A 19,744-nucleotide genomic window follows, 5' to 3' on the forward strand; every position below is an offset into this window, starting at 1 on the left:
CATACAGAGAATAGTACAGTAACCATGTTGTGGGTGAAAACGCCATCATGGACAAGGCTTACCCTCCAAGCTAAATGTTGATTGGCATTGTCTTGAGTTCCCAACATTCACCAAGTCAAGCTCCTGGGGATCGATTGTTCTGGCAATTCTGGATGATAGCAGAACCGTCCCACTCACAGGGAAATCATCTCTCCAGGATAGGATTTGTGAATCACGGAGGTCTGGTTGGAGTTGGCTGGAATGTTGGGGAGGATAAGACTTTCAAGTCTATGAATGGCTGGAAGGGGGAGTAGGAGCAAAGGAGGAATTGGAATAACGGGGAACAGGAGCGAGAAAAAAAGAGCGGGGGTTGGATGTTTTGGAAGGAATAGAACCAGATTTGGGTGGGGAAACCTGTAGGTTAGGGCGGCAGGGAGGGACAGCACTATGAACAGGAGGGAAAGAGATAGGTTTCTGAGTTGAGAGAGGTGGCCGAAGCTGGGGAGTGTTCTGTGGATGAAAAGAGTTACACAAAAGAGGAAACAGCTTTGAACAATGACAGGAGGCAGGAATACAGTAGATAGGAGCAGCCCGGGATTGAGAGGAGGAAGGAATGGAGTGGGTAGGTGGAGCCTGGGGTCCAGAGGAAGAAGTAATAGAGTGGGTAGGTGGAGCCTGGGGTCTGAAGGAGGAAGGAATGGAGTGGGTACGTGGAGCCTGGTGTCGAGAGGAAGAAGGAATAGAGTGGGTACGTGGAGCCTGGGGTCGAGAGGAAGAAGTAATGGAGTGGGTAGGTGGAGCCTGGGGTCGAGAGGAAGAAGTAATAGAGTGGGTAGGTGGAGCCTGGGGTCGGAGGAGGAAGGAATAGAGTGGGTAGGTGGAGCCCGGGGTCTAGAGGAGGAAGGAATAGAGTGCGTAGGTGGAGCCTGGGGTCGAGAAGAAGAAATCCGAGGCAGCTTTTTTGTCATTTCTCCAAACGGCGTTTGGCTAGTTACTCATCTTGACCAAATGAGTAACTGAACAAAGGTCAGACTTACCCCATTATTTATGTCACACGCCAGCCCTCGCATCATCCCCTGCCTCAATGCCCATTATGACATATGTGTGCCCCTCCCTTTGGGCCCCTCAGCAGGCTCACCAGCCAGGGACATGGCCCCGGGTGGGAGGTTGGAGAGTGATCCCAGGAAATAGCAGACAGAAGAAATGCCATAGGAGTCCCTAGGCCTTGGGAGAACATGTAGTTTTGCCCCTCACTTGGCAAAGATCGATCAAAGGGCTGTGCTGCACTCAGGGGCTGGGCACCAAGAGGATGCATGGGAAGCAGGTGTGGTCAAAGTGGGAAGGAGAAAAATGAGTGGGAAATATCAGAAAGGGAGACAGAACATGAGAGACTGATAACTCTGGGAAAGAACTGGGGGGGGGGGTGAAAGGGGAGGTGGGGGTGACTGGGTGATGAGCACTGAGGGGGGCGCTTGATGGGATGAGCACTGGGTGTCATTCTATATGTTGGCAAATTGAACACCAATAAAAAGAATTTATATAAAAAAATCAAAATAAAACTGATTAAGTCTATGCACAAGCTGTTTCAGCCCTGTATACGTACTCAGCAGAAATGTGTACACACATGTGTCAAATTAACTGCATATTCTGTTTCTCTCATGCTTTGCACCCTATATTTTTAGTGCCAAATCTTGGAGATTCAAAGAGTCCAGTCTCTCAAATTCAAGTATATGCAAACAAAAGCTTGACTTTCAAGGCTATTGTATAGAAAATCCATTGAGGAACCTCAGCACTGTTCGATAGCATACTCTTTCTTCATGAAGGCAGTGTACACAGAAAGCCTAGAAAGTGGATATTAGACATCAAGGGGATATATAACCCTCAAATATTATCTCCAATTATCATCTGATACACTTAAAACTTATAAAGTAAGCCAACTGAAAATATACAATAAGGAATTATTCATACAAATCCTGCTATATCCTGTAAGTGAATACTGGACTGTTCTTCAGAATTATTCAATGTATATTAAGTACACAAATCAAGTTTAACATGACATGTGTAATACGACCCATTTTAAAATAGAAATTTAAATACATGTGTATATATATATGTGTGTATATATACATAGGAAAATCCTGAAGGATATTGGCATAATCTTAACAAAGATTAGAGTTAAGGGAAGAATTAATGAATTTTTTCTTTATGATTACCTATAATTTCTAATGTTTATACCACTGAGTAAATTTTTGTAAATGTAATGTCTACATCTTCAATGGATTTAAGAGGGGAGATCCTATTCCATTATTACTGTTAAAATTTGCTCCCAATTTTTTTCAGAGCACAGTTTCTCACTTTAAAAATATCCAAAGTGAGGTCCAGAGAGTCCAGTTGGGTAATTTAATTATACATCAGTGAAAATTTTTTATCTGAACCAGTTAAATCTTTATCTGAACCAGTTAATAGGTAGCGGATGTACAGTATATTCACATTCCACTGTCTCTTAACCACTCTCCATTGTAAGTGCTATGGAGTCTTAAGAATGAAAAATAAGGCCAAGAGTATAGTGATTGGGCCAAATGGGTAATAGAGTAATGTAGAGCAGAAGGAGATGCTAAAGTTGGTGAGCAAAGTTTGAGGATATAGAAGATTTACATTGTCTCCAAAAACTCTCCCCAAAGTTATTTATTAACTACAAAGGTATAAAGAAGTAACTACAATGGAGAAACCTAGTAACCATCACATTCTCCAAGTGACCAAGGTAAACGTAACCAGCAATAAAACATATCAACATCCTGAACACCCAGACGTGGTGCACAGACAAGGATACAACATCAATTCTTCTGATTTTCTTACCAAAAATACATTATCTGACTCCAACTAGAATACATTGGACAGATCCAAACTAATGGACATTCTGTAAAATGATGGATCAACAAAAACTGCCAAGGTCATGAAACAGCAGGAAAATCCAAGGAACATTTACAGAATGGAGGAGACTAAGAAAAAATTGCGAAACCCTGAGTACAGCCCTAGAACAGAAAGAGGAGATTAGTGGGAAAAAATGGGTAAAATTCAAATAAGGTTTGTAGTTTAATTAGTAAGACTGTGCCAAGGTCAATTTCTTATTCTTGATATCTCTGGTAAGGTAATGGAAGATGTTAACATTAAGGAAAGATGAGTGAGGGATGTAAAGCAACTCTTTGTACTGTGTTTGCAGACTTGGCGGTGGGAGGGAGCAGAGGGACTGCTGGATGTGCAGTATTTAATTTGTAAATCTCATCTTGTATCCTACTGGCAAAATAGTTTATGGGCTATTTCATTAGGCATCATACATATTAAGTTTCTATTCCTTAAATTTTTTTCAATTTGTATTTATTTACTTATTTATTTAAAGTTATTTATTTGGCACTCGGAGAGAGAGCACAGCACAGGGAGCTTCAGGCAGAGGGAAAGGGAGAAGCAGACTCCCCGCTGAGCAGGGAGCCCAACCTGGGGCTTGATTCTAGGGCCCTGGGATCATGACCTGAACTGAAGGCAGGTGTTTAAGTGACTGAGCCACTCAGGCACTCCTCAATTTGTATTTAATAGTTCCATTTGTTCTATTTGTTCAATGTCTACAGTATCTATGAAAAGTATATAAATCAGCAGGGCATTTGGCTGCCTCATTCATGACAATGACTAGGACAGTATCTGGCTTATAGCTAGGACTCAAAAATACTTGAGTTTTTTTTTCTTTTTTTCATGTTGTAAGGATTTCATTTTTCTTTTTGTTTTGAAGAAATGCTAGTGTTACAGAAAAGTTGCTAACAAGAGAAAGGAAGGGAGGAAGGAAGAAGGGACAGAAAGAAGGAAGGAGGGGGAAGGAAGGAAGGAAGGAAGGAAGGAAGGAAGGAAGGAAGGAAGGAAGGAAGAGCTTAGTAAAAAAACTCCTCATTTGCTGGAGCTTCTCTTCACCTGTGGGGCATCACCCCGGGGAGAGCAGACTGGGAGACCAAAGGATCCAGCGGGGATGCCCCACCTCCACAAGGGGAGCTGAGCCTGAGAGAGCTCCATCAGCCCCAATGTAACTTAGGGCCCTCTGTCCCCACTCCAATAGCAGAGCTCCCCGCCCCCGACCCCGGACACCAGACCACGCCACTCCCAATGTGGGGACACTTGGGAAGCCACACTCAAATACCTCCAACTTCTGCCCTCCTGGTAAATTTGAGGAAAACGTATCCATTCAGTTAATTGTGTAAGTTAATCTTACAGCTTCTCTAGGATGGACGTGTCAGAGCGCTTCCTGTTGCTTCTCCGTGTAACCACGTCCACAACATCCATTCTTCCATCCGACCAACGTGTGCTGAGCCCCTGGGGGGTGCTGGCCCAGGCCCCGCAGACTTTGAACCCAGGTCGCCCTCCCTCCCCGGCGGCTTCCTTCTGATGCCCACGATCTCCTCTCTGGGTCAGCCCGGAACGTGATGACCGCAGGCTGAACCATGTCAGGGTGCACAGCGATATCGCGCTCCACGATGCTCAAGTGCGGAGCTTGGGAGAAGATGATCGCCACACGGAGTGTTCAGCGCCCACCTCAGCCTCGTTCCTGAAACCCAGCCTGTGTACTGCTTGGATAAATAAAGATGACTTTCAAGCGTCAGTCGGACCTTTCCTTTGTGGAGTCTCACATTTTTCTGCCCGCATGCACTGGTTCAGATCCTTCATCTTTGGGAACCCTGGGTGGCCCAGCGGTTTAGCACCTGCCTTTGGCCCACGGCGTGATCCTGGGGACCCGGGATCAAGCCCCACGTCGGGCTCCCTGCATGGAGCCCGCTTCTCCCCCTGCCCGTGTCACTTTTTTTTTTTTAAAGATTTATTTATTTATTTATGATAGACAGAGAGAGAGAGAGAGGCAGAGACACAGGAGGAGGGAGAAGCAGGCTCCATGCCGGGAGCCCGACGTGGGACTCGATCCCAGGACTCCAGGATCGCGCCCTGGGCCAAAGGCAGGCGCTAAACCGCTGAGCCACCCAGGGATCCCTCTACCCATGTCTCTACCTGTCTCTCTCTGTGTCTCTTGTGATTAAATATATACAATCTTTAAAAAGTACGTAGTGTCCATTACCTCTTTGGTTAGGTTTATTCCTAGGTATCTTATGCTTTTGGGTGCAATTGTAAATGGGATTGACTCCTTAATTTCTCTTTCTTCAGTCTCATTGTTAGTATATAGAAATGCTGCTGACTTCTGGGCATTGATTTTGTATCCTGCCACGCTACCAAATTGCTGTATGAGTTCTAGCAATCTTGGGGTGGAGGCTTTCGGGTTTTCTATGTAGAGTATCATGTCATCGGCGAAGAGGGAGAGTTTGACTACTTCTTTGCCAATTCGAATGCCTTTAATGTCTTTTTGTTGTCTGATTGCTGAGGCTAGGACTTCCAGTACTATGTTGAATAGCAGTGGTGAGAGTGGACATCCCTGTCTTGTTCCTGATCTTAGGGGAAAGGCTCCCAGTGCTTCCCCATTGAGAATGATATTTGCTGTGGGCTTTTTGTAGATGGCTTTTAAGATGTTGAGGAATGTTCCCTCTATCGCTACACTCTGAAGAGTTTTGATCAGGAATGGATGCTGTATTTTGTCAAATGCTTTCTCTGCATCTAATGAGAGGATCATATGGTTCTTGGTTTGTCTCCTGCTGATGTGATGAATCACATTGATTGTTTTATGAGTGCTGAACCAGCCTTGTGTCCTGGGAATAAATCCTAGTTGGTCATGGTGAATAATTTTCTTAATGTATTGTTGGATGCTATTGGCTAGTATCTTGTTGAGAATTTTTGCATCCATGTTCATCAGAGATATTGGTCTGTAATTCTCCTTTTTGGTGGGGTCTTTGTCTGGTTTTGGAATTAAGGTGATGCTGGCCTCATAGAACGAATTTGGAAGTACTCCATCTCTTTCTATCTTTCCAAACAGCTTTAGTAGAATAGGTATGATTTCTTCTTTAAACGTTTGATAGAATTCCCCTGGGAAGCCATCTGGCCCTGGACTCTTGTGTCTTGGGAGGTTTTTGACGACTGCTTCAATTTCCTCCCTGGTTATTGGCCTGTTCAGGTTTTCTATTTCTTCCTGTTCCAGTTTTGGTAGTTTGTGGCTTTCCAGGAATGTGTCCATTTCTTCTAGATTGCCTAATTTATTGGCACATAGCTGTTCATAATATGTTTTTAAAATCGTTTGTATTTCCTTGGTGTTGGTAGTGATCTCTCCTCTCTCATTCATGATTTTATTAATTTGAGTCTTCTCTCTCTTCTTTTTAATAAGACTGGCTAATGGTTTATCTATCTTATTAATTCTTTCAAAGAACCAACTCTTGGTTCTGTTGATCTGTTCCACAATTCTTCTGGTCTCGATTTCATTGAGTTCTGCTCGAATCTTTATTAACTCTCTTCTTCTGGTGGGTGTAGGATCTATTTGCTGTTTTTTCTCTAGCTCCTTTAGGTGTAAGGTTAGCTTTTGTATTTGAGTTCTTTCCAGTTTTTGAATGGATGCTTGTATTGCAATGTATTTCCCCTTCAGGACTGCTTTTGCTGCATCCCAAAGATTTTGAATGGTTGTATCTTAATTCTCATTAGTTTCCATGAATCTTTTAAATTCTTCCTTAATTTCCTGGTTGACCCTTTCATCTTTTAGCAGGATGGTCCTTAACCTCCACGTGTTTGAGGTCCTTCCAAACTTCTTGTTGTGATTTAGTTCTAATTTCAAGGCATTATGGTCTGAGAATACATAGGGGACGATCCCAATCTTTTGGTATCGGTTCAGACCTGATTTGTGACCCAGTATGTGGTCTATTCTGGAGAAAGTTCCATGTGCACTTGAGAAGAATGTGTATTCAGTTGAGTTTGGATGTAAAGTTCTGTAGATATCTGTGAAATCCATCTGGTCCAGTGTATCATTTAAAGCTCTCATTTCTTTGGAGATGTTGTGTTTAGAAGACCTATTGAGTATAGAAAGCACTAGATTGAAGTCACCAAGTATAAGTGCATTATTATCTAAGTATGTCTTAACTTTGGTTATTACTTGATTGATATATTTGGCAGCTCCCACATTCGGGGCATATATATTGAGGATTGTTAAGTCTTCTTGTTGGGTAGATCCTTTGAGTATGAGATAGTGTCCCTCTTCATCTCTCACTGCAGTCTTCGGGATAAATTTTAGTTTATCTGATATAAGGATGGCTACCCCTGCTTCCTTTGAGGACCATTTGAATGGTAAATGGTTCTCCAAACTTTTATTTTCAGGCTGTAGGTGTCCTGTCTAAAATGAGTCTCTTGTAGACAGCAAATAGATAGGTCCTGCTTTTTTTATCCAGTCTGACACCCTCCGCCTTTTGAAGGGGTCATTAACCCCGTTCACGTTCAGAGTTACTATTGAAAGATATGAGTTTAGTGTCATCATGATATCTATTCAGTCCTTGTTTTTGTGGATTGTTCCACTGGACTTCTTCTTAAAGGAGAATTTTAAGAGTCCCCCTTAAAATTTCTTGCAGAGCTGGTTTGGAGGTCACATATTCTTTCAGTTCCTGCCTGTCTTGGAAGGTCCTTCCATTCTGAATGAGAGCCTTGCTGGATAGAGTATTCTTGGCTGCATGTTCTTCTCATTTAGGACCCTGAATATATCCTGCCAGCCCTTTCTGGCCTGCCAGGTCTCTGTGGGAGGGTTCCGCTGTTAATCTAATACTTCTCCCCATATACATTAGGGATCTCTTGTCTCTTGCTGCTTTAAGGATCTTCTCTTTATCTTTGGAATTTGCAAGTTGCACTATTATCTGTTGGGGGTGTTGAACGGTTTTTATTTATTTTGGGGGCGGGGGATCTCTCTATCTCCTGGATCTGAATGCCTGTTTCCCTCCCCAAATTAGGGAAGTTCTCAGCTATGATTTGTTCAAATATGCTTTCTGGTCCTCTATCCCTTTCAGTGTCCTCTGTAACCCCAATTGAACATAGATTTTTTTTCCTTCTGAGGCTGTCATTTATTTCCCTTAATCTTTCCTTAAGGAAAGTTTTTGTTTTTCTCTTTTTTTCCTCAGCTTCCTTCCTTGCCATCAACTTGTCTTCTATGTCACTCACTCTTTCTTCTACCTCATTAACCCTCATCATTAGGACCTCCAGTTTGCATTGCATCTCATTTAATTGATTTTTAATTTCAGCCTGATTAGACCTAAATTCTAGAAGGAGTCTCTTCAGGAGTCATGAAGTCTCTTGAATCCTTTATGCTTTTTTCCAGAGCCACCAGTAGCTTTATAATTGTGCTCCTGAATTGGCTTTCCGACATCCAAATTCTGTAACTCTGTGGCAGAGAGTACTGTTTCTGATTCTTTCTTTTGTGGTGAGTTCTTCTTTCTAGTAATTTTGCTCAGTGCAGAGAGTGGCTAAAAACAAGTTGTACTTGTTAGAAGCGCACTCTTCTCTCTGTAGCATTCCAGCTGTCTCTCTTTAAATCTCAGGCTGAATTCATACATTTTCAGGATGATTTGAAAGTTATCTAGGTAAGTTGGTGGGGACAGGTGACTTGGGGACCCTACTCCTCCGCCATCTTGCCTCAGTCAAAAATTCTTGAATTCTCTCCTCAGATACCTACAAATCAAGTGTTTGTTTGTTTTTTCACTGCTGATAGGTATGATTCCCACTGACTCATCTGCAAGTTCTCCTGTACAACAGAGGAATAATGAGAACCATGCACATTTCCAACTATTCACATAAATCACACAATAAGGCCCCACCTAGTCCCTGAAGACAGTCACCTTCTTTTCATACGTGGAAAAACTGAAATTAGAAAGTTAAGGCAACTTTACCTTAGAGTTTCTGATTGAGATAGAAACAAAAATGTGTTCAAAACCCCAGATTTGGGCCAGCCCCGGTGGCTCAGCGGTTTAGCGCCACCTTCGGCGGTGGCGTGATCCTGGAGACCGGGGATCGAGTCCCACGTCAGGCTCCCTGCATGGAGCCTGCTTCTCCCTCTGCCTGTGTCTCTGCCTCTGTGTGTGTGTGTGTGTTTTTCATGAATAAATAAAATCTTTATTAAAAAAAACCCAGATTGATAATCGTTTACCTAAACTATGTCCATTTTAAGAATTCAACAGCCTAACACGTCTTTCATGCTTTTTGACTTATCAACATCTAGAGAAGGCTAAAATTCTGTCTAGAATAAATTTTATATTAAATGATAACCCGTAATGGAAAATGACACACATGAAATTTCTACTCAGATGCAAAGTTACAGGGGGAAAAAAACCTACACTGAAAAAAAAAAGGGTAAAGCAAGACTCCAGAATTAAACCACAGCCAAATAGCATAAGTGATGCAATTCTTCATACTGAATGTCAAGGTATATCCAAGCAGAAAATTCAATATCAAATCACTTATATTCAGTTGATGAATATAAAGCAAAAGAATGTGACAGTGTGGGAAAGAGGATTCAACTCACCTCAGAGTCAATTCTGAGCCACACTCCATGGCTCAGTAGGTATTAATTATCAGCAAGAGACTTAGCTTCCCTGGGCCTCAGCTTCCTGCAATGTAAAAAGGAGAGAGGGGTTGGACTCTTGGTTCTAACATTCCCTGTAGATGTAAAGGTCACAGAGTGAAACTTGCCCTTAACTAACCAAAAAAAGCTCAACAACTCTGGGAAATGAATAGTATGGAATGCTTTGAATGTGACATAAAAATGACATGAAAATTAAATATATTAGTTCATTAATGACTGGATTTAAATTCATTAGGTAATCAAGTTATGTGATCCAGTGACTTCTCATTCAGTTTTTCAAATATTTGTATCTTATAATTTTTCTTTTATATGTAATTCTTACAAGACAAAAGGAACAAATATAAGAATCAAAATACAATCTTTCCAAAACATCCATTAGAAATAAGAACTTCAATACAGCTGATCGAAATGTGAATTAGTCAGCTCTTCTGGGAAATAATTTGGCAATATATTACTTTTTTAATATTCATCCCCTTTGACCCAATAATACAGCTTTTAGAAATCTTTCTTAACATTGACCAATAAAGGGACCCCTGGGTGGCTCAGCGGTTGAGCGTTGGCCTTGGGCTCAGGGTGTGATTTCAGGGTCCTGGGATCGAGTTCCCCATCAGGCTCCTCACAGAGAGCCTGCTTCTCCCTCTGCCTATGTCTCTGCCTCTCTCTCTGTCTCTCATGGATAAATAAACAAAATCTTTTTAAAAATTGACAAAGTAAATGATTAATGTACAGAAATATCTACAGTAATATTATTTATAACAGAAAAACTAGCAACCAGCTGAATGTCCACTTTTTTTTTAAGCTATTATTTATTGGGACACCTGGATGGCTCAGTGGTTGAGTGTCTGCCTTCAGCTCAGGGCACGATCCCAGGGTCCTGCAATCCAGTCCCACACTGGGCTCTCTGTCAAGGAGCCTGCTTCTCCCTCTGCCTATGTCTCTGCCTCTTTCTGTGTGTCTCTCATGAATAAATAAACAGAGCCCACTGCAGGACTCAATCCCAGGACCCCAGGATCACCATATATACCATATATATATATATATTCGTATTTAGAGACTTTGGTTCTTGCTTTAATGCACTTAAGGTTGACAAATGACGTGTGTGTATATTCAGAAGACTTAAAGACAATACATCAAATAATTTAACAGTAATTCTTTCCAGCTGATGAAGTTGAAAGTGATTTTTAGTTTCTTTCGATGCTTCCCTGTATCTGCCCAATTTCCTAGAATCATATATTATTTCTTATTATTGACAGTTATGTTTCTTCACAAGTTACTTTTCAAAAAAGCTGTCCGCCACAACTGGGCCTTTGCATAATAAATCTCTAGTTGTAGTCAATGATTACCCATGCTGTACAATAAAGGCTACACAACTCAAACACAAAATGGTGTTTTTAAGAAGCAGAAATTCCAGAGAATCCTTTAAAGAGGTCCAGGACCGCTCAGCAGCCCCGCAGAAACTGGTGTCACATCTGAGTCTAGCAACCAGGCCCAACCCCTCCCTAGATGAGCCAGGCCAAGGAGGACAGGAGCCCAACACCCTGGAGCACCTCCAAGAGGATCCCCACCCCAGGAGGAGAGCACAAGTGAGAACAGGCCTGGCCCTCTTTCTCCCTCTTCCCACCTCCTCCCCCGCAGGATCAGCGGCCATGCTGACTCAGTTGCAGGCCTTGCTCTGTATCTGGCTACATGATGCAACTAAAGCATGTCAAGGAGAACTCCACAAGCAGTTCTAAAGGAAACTTGGCCATCACCAAGTCCAAATCCCTCGTTTCCAAATGGTGAAACTTAACCCCACACTCTCTCATACACACATTTTTAAAAGTGATGTAAGAATTTCACTACCTGCCTGTTAATAACCTATTTTATATAAGTTCTATTTTTATTCCATTTTATAAATAAAAAAAAAAAAGGAGGGACAGGGCTACAAAATAACTTCCCCCAGGTTACAATGTTATAGTAAATGGTAGAACCAGATTCCGGCTTAAATCCAAGTGGTACCCTCAACAAATACACTGCACTCTTGTATGAAGCACCATCCTCTTGGTTTAATCTGAATTTTAATGTATCCATTTCACGTGGACTACGGAATATGTTGTGTAAAATACATGAAGCACTCCTTCCTCTCATGATCATTAGTTCTGTGATAACAGGACCAACTAAATGAGACAGTGAATGTAAGAATTTGTCTCTTAGAAACATGAAGTCAACTGGCTTCACTTGCTAAAGGAGGAAATTTTCAAGGAGAGTTCCAAGGAATTTGGGGGAAGGAGGAGAAATATATGAATCAACCCACACTATGTATCTAAGGCACCATGCCAGGCTCCTCACATGAGAACTCTAGTTCAGGGCTCTACCTCCTGAGATGAGATTTAAAGGTGAAACTTTCTATCCAGTGTCATCATTTCCCCCAGTCCTGGAGGACCCTGAGATTTGCTTGCTGGAGCTCCAAATCCTCCCAATGTGATACTTGAACCTGACCTTTCTTCTCTGAGCCTCATTCTGTATGTGTATCCCTTCATTCACACCCACATATCATGTGCATTTGAGCGTGGCTTCTCAGTAGACCCCAAACCACATGACAGCAGGACCACATTTTATTTATCTCTACATTCCTATTCCCCTTCCTAGAACTCACATAGTGCTTTGCACACTAACGTTACATAAACATACCATAAATTTGTAAAAACTATTCATGAGCAGAAATCTATAGTAGGAAAGCAATAAGCTATCTGTAGCAATGTTGAGTGCAGACAATGACTGTCATGAAAGCAACTGATGTCCAATTCCAAGAAAGAGAGTTGCTATTTTAGTATTTTGAAACCTAAAAAATTAAAAATTATAGTAAATAGATCAAAGTTTTCTTTTTCTATTAGATCAAAATGCTTACATTACTGGTTCTTTGACACCGTTGTGCATCAGAATTTTGATGGGGGTGGGGGAGAGGAGTAGTAGGGGGACGAGAGGAGGGGGACAGGAGAGGAAGTACAAAGTACAGATTTCCAGATCCAAATCTCCAGACACTGTGATTCAATATGTCTAGGCCCTGGAATCTGAATTCCTTTCAGTGGTTCAGGACTGGTTGTTCACAGATCATCCCTTCAAAATCACAGACTTCTGTCAGGTTCCTCACTGACACAGGCCATCCAATGGTTAGTGCTGATTCTGGCATGAGACTGGCTGATTCCCAGCTCTGCCATTTACTGACTCCATGGCCTTGGACAATCGCTAAACTCACTTCACCCCAGTCTCCTCATCTGTAATATGAGGTGATATGAGCAACTCTTCATCTAATGGGGACTAAATGAGAGAACATGTTATCAAGTGCCTTGAATATTGCCTGCCACCAATAAAGGTCCAATAAATGTTAACTATCGTGATTTTTACTCACTAAAACCTGTCATGAGGTTACAAATCTCAGAAAAGTTAGTGTTACCTAGATAGCAAATATAGAGAAAAAAGTGTAGATTATTTTTTAAATGGAAAAAAAATTAAGTCAAGAAAAATTTTAGAGGAACCACAAATCACTGGTTGTACCACACGCATGCACAGACATACGCACTCACACACACACACACATACACACAAACACACACACCCAAATTTTACAAGGTCTTCCCTTTCTACATTTAGGTCTGGGTTTCTTATAAATAGCAAAGAGCAACAGCAAAAGAAAAATATGAAAAACAAAAATAAAAGTGAAATTTACTAATAGTAAGAGAGGAGGATTAAGACTTTGAATAAGGGAGTATGTATTTAATATTTCATGTTAAATTTCATATTAGTACTTTACAACTTATGAATTTTTAATATTTCATGTTAAATTTCATATTAGTACTTTGCAACTTATGAGTTTTTATTTACACCCAGCATTTCCCCCAAAGGAATTTTGTGTATCTCTTTCAAGTCAGTTACATATCGTGATTCCAATTTTATAAATGAGAAAAGTGACCTTAGAAATTTAAGTAATTACTAGGGAGAGATGGAGTTAAGCTCACACCTAGAACTCAGACTCCAAAGGCCAAGCCTATACAAATGCCACATTGCCTCCACTTCTTAAACACACACACACACACACACACACACACAAAAGGTAGCAAATAAGTGTAGAATCCTAATTATAGCTCAAGAACGGAAGAAAATAAATGAATCAAAGATGAATCCCCTGACATCTATTATCAGTTTTCTTTTCAAGCCCAAAGACTCACTGCAAAGGCAAACCACCACCCTGACTCACTTAGAATCAAGTTCCCTCCCACCCCCGGAGCAAAGGGCCATTCATTGGCGGGAGTCATGGCTGCCCTCCCTTATGGGAGTCTCCTACACCTCCCTCTATGATAGAGCCATGATTGCTGATCACCCCTAAATTGAATTATATTCTCAGCTCCACCACTTGTTAGTATTACAAGGATGATGTATTCACTCTCCCTGTGTAAACAATGTGTCCTTCATATTAGTTTTCAACCTACTTTCTTCAAGCTTCTAGTATTCCTGGATTCAATGAGCAAACTAGCGTTAACATACATGACTTCACAGGAAGGTATCATTAGCCAGAGAAGGAGGAGCCTAAGGAAAGTGAAGCAAGGCTCTGAGTAGATTTGGAGTAGGAGGAGGCCGTGTTAGATGGGCAGGATCCCTCCTCCCTCCTCTTTACCCATCCAAAAAGATTACAAGGATGCCTTTAAACAGCTGAGCAGCCATAACATCAAAGCTAGCTTTAGTTTATGTTAGGAGAACAGCTAAGAAGGAATGCAGTTCCTTAAAAAAAGAAGAAAGAAAAAGAAAAAAATAAGTCAATAAATAGGTTTATTGGCACATGAATTGAGAATTAAAAAGAGACAAGAAACAGGAAGTGCAAATTAAACTGAGATTTCTCACCTGGGAAGTCTTACATGTAGCATCTGATTCCTGAACTAAAAGTCTGGAGTGCCTGGAATGTATTTGTAGTTCTTTTCAAGGAGGAGATAAGCTTTCAGGTCATCATTAAGCTCACCAGCTGGATTTTAGTTTAAGAGAGGTGGTTAGGTGACTATAAGACAAAACTAATGTCAGAAGGAGGCTTCTGGGTTTCTTCTTTTTGAAAAACTCCTTCTGTTGCCTTGATTTTCACATCGCTCTCATACCACTGGCAGCAATGTTTGTGCTGATGAGGCAACCTTGTCCAAGTCTAAGCAATTACAGGCTGGTGGAGCAATTAGCCTGGGTGGAGAACACAAATTCTGTATGTTCCAGCTCCAAGGTATTGGTATTATTTTTAACTTCATCATCTCTATGATGAAAAATCTGAATGCTGGGGCACCTGGGTGGCTCAGTGGTTGAGCATCTGCCTTTGGCTCAGGTTGTGATCCTGGGGTCCTGGGATCAAGTTCTGCGTCAGGCTCCTGGCAGAGATCTTGCTTCTCCCTCTACCTGTGTCTCTGCCTCTGTGTGTGTGTGTCTCTCATGAATAAATAAATAAAATCTTTAAAAAAAGAAAAAGAAAGAAAGAAAGAGAAAGAAAGAAAGAAAGAAAGAAAGAAAGAAAGAAAGAAAGAAAGAAAGAAAAGAAAGAAAGAAAGAAAGAAAGAAAGAAAGAAAGAAAGAAAGAAAGAAAGAAAGAAAGATCTGAATGCCAACCCTGGTGTTGAGAAGACTGATTCCCAAGAATTATATCATCTCTTGTTTGATCAAGGCTCACAATTAAATGTTATCTATCAGCAGGAACTATGTTCAAAACTTAACACAAATATTATCTTGCCTTTACTCAAGAATTAATCAGTACACTAAACCAGTATAGACTAAATTAGAGAAAAATAGCATCTTCCAAATGCCAGATGTACAATAGTTGAGGGGTCTGAATCTAGTGGAGAGTTTCCAGTCCCTGTCACACTAAAAGAATATTCATAGTGGCCACATGTGGCAAGATATTTGTTTTTGGTCATCTGACAAACATTTGCTTGCCTGCTGCCATGCCTCAGACATTACAATGTCAAATGCTTCCCTCATAATACCCATGGCACAGCAGGTCCTCAAATTTCTGCACCCTCCATAGTCCACGGTGTCAGAACTGACTCAGTGGTCTCTACTCTCTTTTTCTCTGGCTCTTTCTGAATCTTTCTTCCCAGCATGAAATTCTACATTAAGCCATACACAAATTATATTCTCATCTTTCATGATGCCCTGTTAGCTTGAGGCAGGTTGCTCTTGTATCTTCTTCAAGTCTCCCTTTTCTTATCTTTAAAATGAGGTTAATAACACCTGCCTGTTAGGGAGATGAGAGAAATAATTATTCCTGAAATGCTTTGAAGATGAAAAGGGCCACATGACACTTGATGCTCGTTGTCTGGCAAAAGATGCTGAATTTTCCATTTGCATTAGCACGTTATTCAGGAAAATGAAAGATGAGACTGTCATAAAGAGTTTGTATGGTTAATTCTTGGCTAATGAGCAAACCCCATCCATAGTTACATTCTTCCACTGTCTTAAAGAACATACTGTCTTAATCAATTTACTGTTTTGAGAACAGATGCAAAAAAAGGGAAAGAACCTAACATATATTTTGTCTTTTCTGTGAAAATCTCATAACTAAGCAATTGATAAAGAATTTTCACTTTATAGTTGTATTCCAGCTAGTGAATAAAGAAATGATAGGATCAGAGCACCACCATATAACTGTGAGTGAACTAGTACAAGTAGGCCATGATCATCAATGGTTGATATCATCACAAAAGGAGACACAGTTGGACATGGTGTATTTCTTTTTTGTTTTTAAGATTTTATTTATTTGAGAGAGAGTGGGCACACGAGTGGGGGGAGGGGAAAGGAAGAGGGACAAGCAGACTCCCTGCTGACATTATTGAAACATCAAGACAACTGGAAAGATGTGGATGAGACCTGTGCATTAGATAATAATACCATGTGGATAAAGAAGATGTGCTGCACACACAGGCGCACGCACACACACACACATATACACACACAAAGGAATATTACTCAGCCATAAAAAAAGAATGAAGTCTTGCCACTCGCAACAATGTGGATGGAACTAAAGTGTATTATACTAGGTGAAAATCAATCAGAGAAAGACAAAAATCATATAATTTCACTAATATGTGGGATTTAAGAAACAAAACAGGATCCCTGGGTGGTGCAGCGGTTTGGCACCTGCCCCTTGGCCCAGGGCACGATCCTGGAGACCCGGGATCGAGTCCCACGTCGGGCTCCCGGTGCGTGGAGCCTGCTTCTCCCTCTGCCTGTGTCTCTGCCTCTCTCTCTCTCTCTGTGCGACTATCATAAATAAATTAAAATAAATAAATAAATAAATAAATAAATAAATAAATAAATAAAAGAAACAAAACAGATGAACATATGGGAAGGGAACAAAAAAAGAGAGGGAAACAAATCATAAAAGACAATAGAGAAACTAAGCGTTGATAGGAGGTGGATAGGGAATGGACTAAATGGGTGGTAGGTATTAAGGAGGACATTTATGATGAGCACTGGGTGTTATATATAAGTGATGAATCACTGAATTCTACTCCTGAAACCAATATTAAACTATATGTTAACTAACTAGAATTTAAGTAAAAATTTGAGGGAAAAAACCATAACAGTATTATGTCAATGATTACTCCCTGACTATGACACTTGTACTATGATATGGAAGAAAATGTCTTGGTTTTGAGGAAACACATGTTGAAATACTGAGAGGTAATAGGGCTACACATCTGTAACTATTCTCAAGTGATTCTCAAGTGAGGCAGAGAGGGAACAATAAGGCAACCAGGTAAAATAATAACACTTGGAGAATTTAGGTAAAGAATATAAGGGTATACCTTGAATTATCATTGTAATTTTTCCATTAAGTCTGAAAAGTTTTAAAAAATCAATTTGAGCAACCTTAGAATAAGTGGAATTTTAATGCTAGAACTTAACTTGTGACTTTAGTTCACTTTATACAGTAACGCAAAAGAATTCGGAACATCAAATCAAATATTTTGAACCTGAGGTAGAATATTCAAATAAGCAGAACTCCAGGGCAAAGAATTAGGGGGTCCCACCTAGACAAGAAGAAACCAGGGTGATCCACAGGTCACGGTCTGAAGAACCGTTTCCTCCAACAAACAATAGTAGGGTGTGGCATACTCAGGGGCCAGTCATTTCCATCCAAAGTCTAGCTCTGAGGAAATCAAGCTCCTGTTCCCCATTTCTGTTCTCCTTACCCCACAGAAGTATCAAGATGAAGTTCTGGAATGGATGGAGAGTAACCAAAGCAATGTGATTTGGGCAAGATCAAAAGTACTCACACCTCATAGAATGTTTCTGTGTTTCATTTCATTTTCTTATATTTCCAAATGTATTTTAATTAACATACATAGCTTTTATAATTAAGACTCCACAGCACTACTGACAAGAGCAGAAACCAATACTTCCCCTTTCAAGAAGATATTCTAGATAAAACATGGCAAATAGTAATTATAACTTTGATCAAAATAACACCTAGATGTGTTATAAAAATTAAAAATTAATCTAAAACCAGAACACAAAACCTACAGGAATCTTTTATCCATATAAAAATGAGTTTTCTCAGAATTCTCTGAGACAAATACAAATGATTATACCTTGGGTACATAAAGGAAATAAAATCTAGGTCTCCTCTTTTATAATGCTGTAGTTAGAATGTTAACGGTTAAAGAGCTAGGGTTGTCATAAATCAATGGAACTAAAAACAAACAAACAAACAAACAAACAAAAATAAATCAATGGAACTGTGATCATTGTGTAAGGAAAGGAGTAGGGAGTCACCATGATTACTCAAAGATCCTCAGTGTCTCTTAAGATCCAGAACATGTTTGTTAACACCTAAAATCCGGTATGTGTAAGCTTTTTTTTTTCACCTGAGGTGTGTGGTACTTTTGGATAATCTTACCTATAGCCAAAATATATAGCAATTCATAGTATGAGAAAACATCCAAGTGTGAAAGAAAAGTCTAGAATGATGAAGAAAAACTATATATAAATATATATATATTATATACATATATACTTACATGTATATATACATATATATTTATATTAGAATTGTTTGTCATACAGAGAAGCACTTGAGTTAGCCAGTTGCTATGGGCTGAATATTATGTCCCCTCATACACAAATTCATATGTTGAAACCTAATGCCCAACGTGATGGTATTAGGAGGTGCAGCCTTTGGGACGTGCTTCGGGCATGAGTGTGGGGTTCGGTGTTCTTATGAGATTAGTATTTTTATAAAAAGAGACCCCACAGAGCTCCCTAGCCCCCTCCACCACATGAGGACACAGTGGAAAGACAGCCATCTATGAACCAGAAAGTGGGCCCTCTCATCAGACATTGAGTTTGCAGGTATCTTCATTTTGGACTTCTAGCCTTTAGAACTGTGAGAAGGAAGTCTCTGTTGTTATAAGATTTAAAGCCTGATGGAATTCCCCTTGCTAGGTTTTGCACTTGCCTGAGACCCATCACCCTTTCTTCTTTCCAATTTCTCTGTTTTGGAATGGGAAAATCTATCCTATGCCTCTCCCATCATTATATATCACTTGTCTTGTTTCACTGATACACCGCTGGAGAGGAATTTTGCCTCAGGATGAGTCATGCCTCAAGTCTCACCTGTATCTGATTTAGATGATGTTGAGATGAAACTTTGGGCTTTACACTTTAGAGCTGATGCTAGAATGAGTTAAGATTCCTGGAGCTATTCAGGGAATGAATGCATTTTGCATGCAAGAAGAGCATGAATTTGACAGGGCCAGGGGAATGATGTTATAGACTAAATACTTGTGATCCCCCCAAAATTCATATGTGGACGCCCTAACCCTGACTATGATAGTATTTGGAGATGGAAGGAAATTAAGGTTATAGACGTTCCAATAGATGGGTCCCTCATAAGGAATCAGTGACCTTATAAGGGGAGGAAGAGACAAAGATTGATTTTTCTCTCTCCATCATATGAGGACACAGCAAGAAGGCATCTCCAAGCCAGAAAGAAACTCATCAGGTACTGAATCAACCAGTACCTGGATCTTGGACTTCCCAGCCTCCAGACCTGTGAGATATACATTTCTGTGGTTTAAATCACTCAGTCTATGGTATTTTGTTCTGGCAGCCCAAGCTGACTAATGCAGATGCTAAAACAATTTAATGGGGGAAAGAAGAGTCTTTTCAAAAAATAGTGCTGGGAGAGCTGGATAACCACATGCAAAAGAATAAAGTTGGGCCCCTTACCTCATACCAAAT

General features: G+C 40.5%; 1 protein-coding gene and 1 long non-coding RNA gene across 3 annotated transcripts in view; one reads left to right on the plus strand and one right to left on the minus strand.

The window, feature by feature from the left end:
• The window catches only part of SERPINB5 (serpin family B member 5), a 77,273-nt gene that overhangs the window by 30,912 nt on the left and 26,617 nt on the right, over positions 1 to 19,744 (minus strand). Inside the window, exon 2 of one of the 2 annotated variants that reach the window (XM_077890819.1) lies at positions 9,437 to 9,521. In XM_077890819.1, coding sequence (XP_077746945.1) covers positions 9,437 to 9,465 — 29 coding nt within the window. In that variant the 5' untranslated portion in view covers positions 9,466 to 9,521. Of the gene's footprint in view, positions 1 to 62; positions 236 to 9,436; positions 9,522 to 19,744 lie in introns of those variants that run through there. The other variant, XM_077890862.1, reaches the window with a different exon arrangement.
• Positions 837 to 4,618, plus strand: LOC144310186 (uncharacterized). Its single transcript, XR_013375867.1, has 2 exons — positions 837 to 1,303; positions 4,234 to 4,618. It is a non-coding gene; the product is annotated as an uncharacterized LOC144310186 (long non-coding RNA).

The sequence above is a fragment of the Canis aureus genome, chromosome 1 (assembly GCF_053574225.1).
Source record: "Canis aureus isolate CA01 chromosome 1, VMU_Caureus_v.1.0, whole genome shotgun sequence".
NCBI classification, from domain to species: domain Eukaryota; kingdom Metazoa; phylum Chordata; class Mammalia; order Carnivora; family Canidae; genus Canis; species Canis aureus.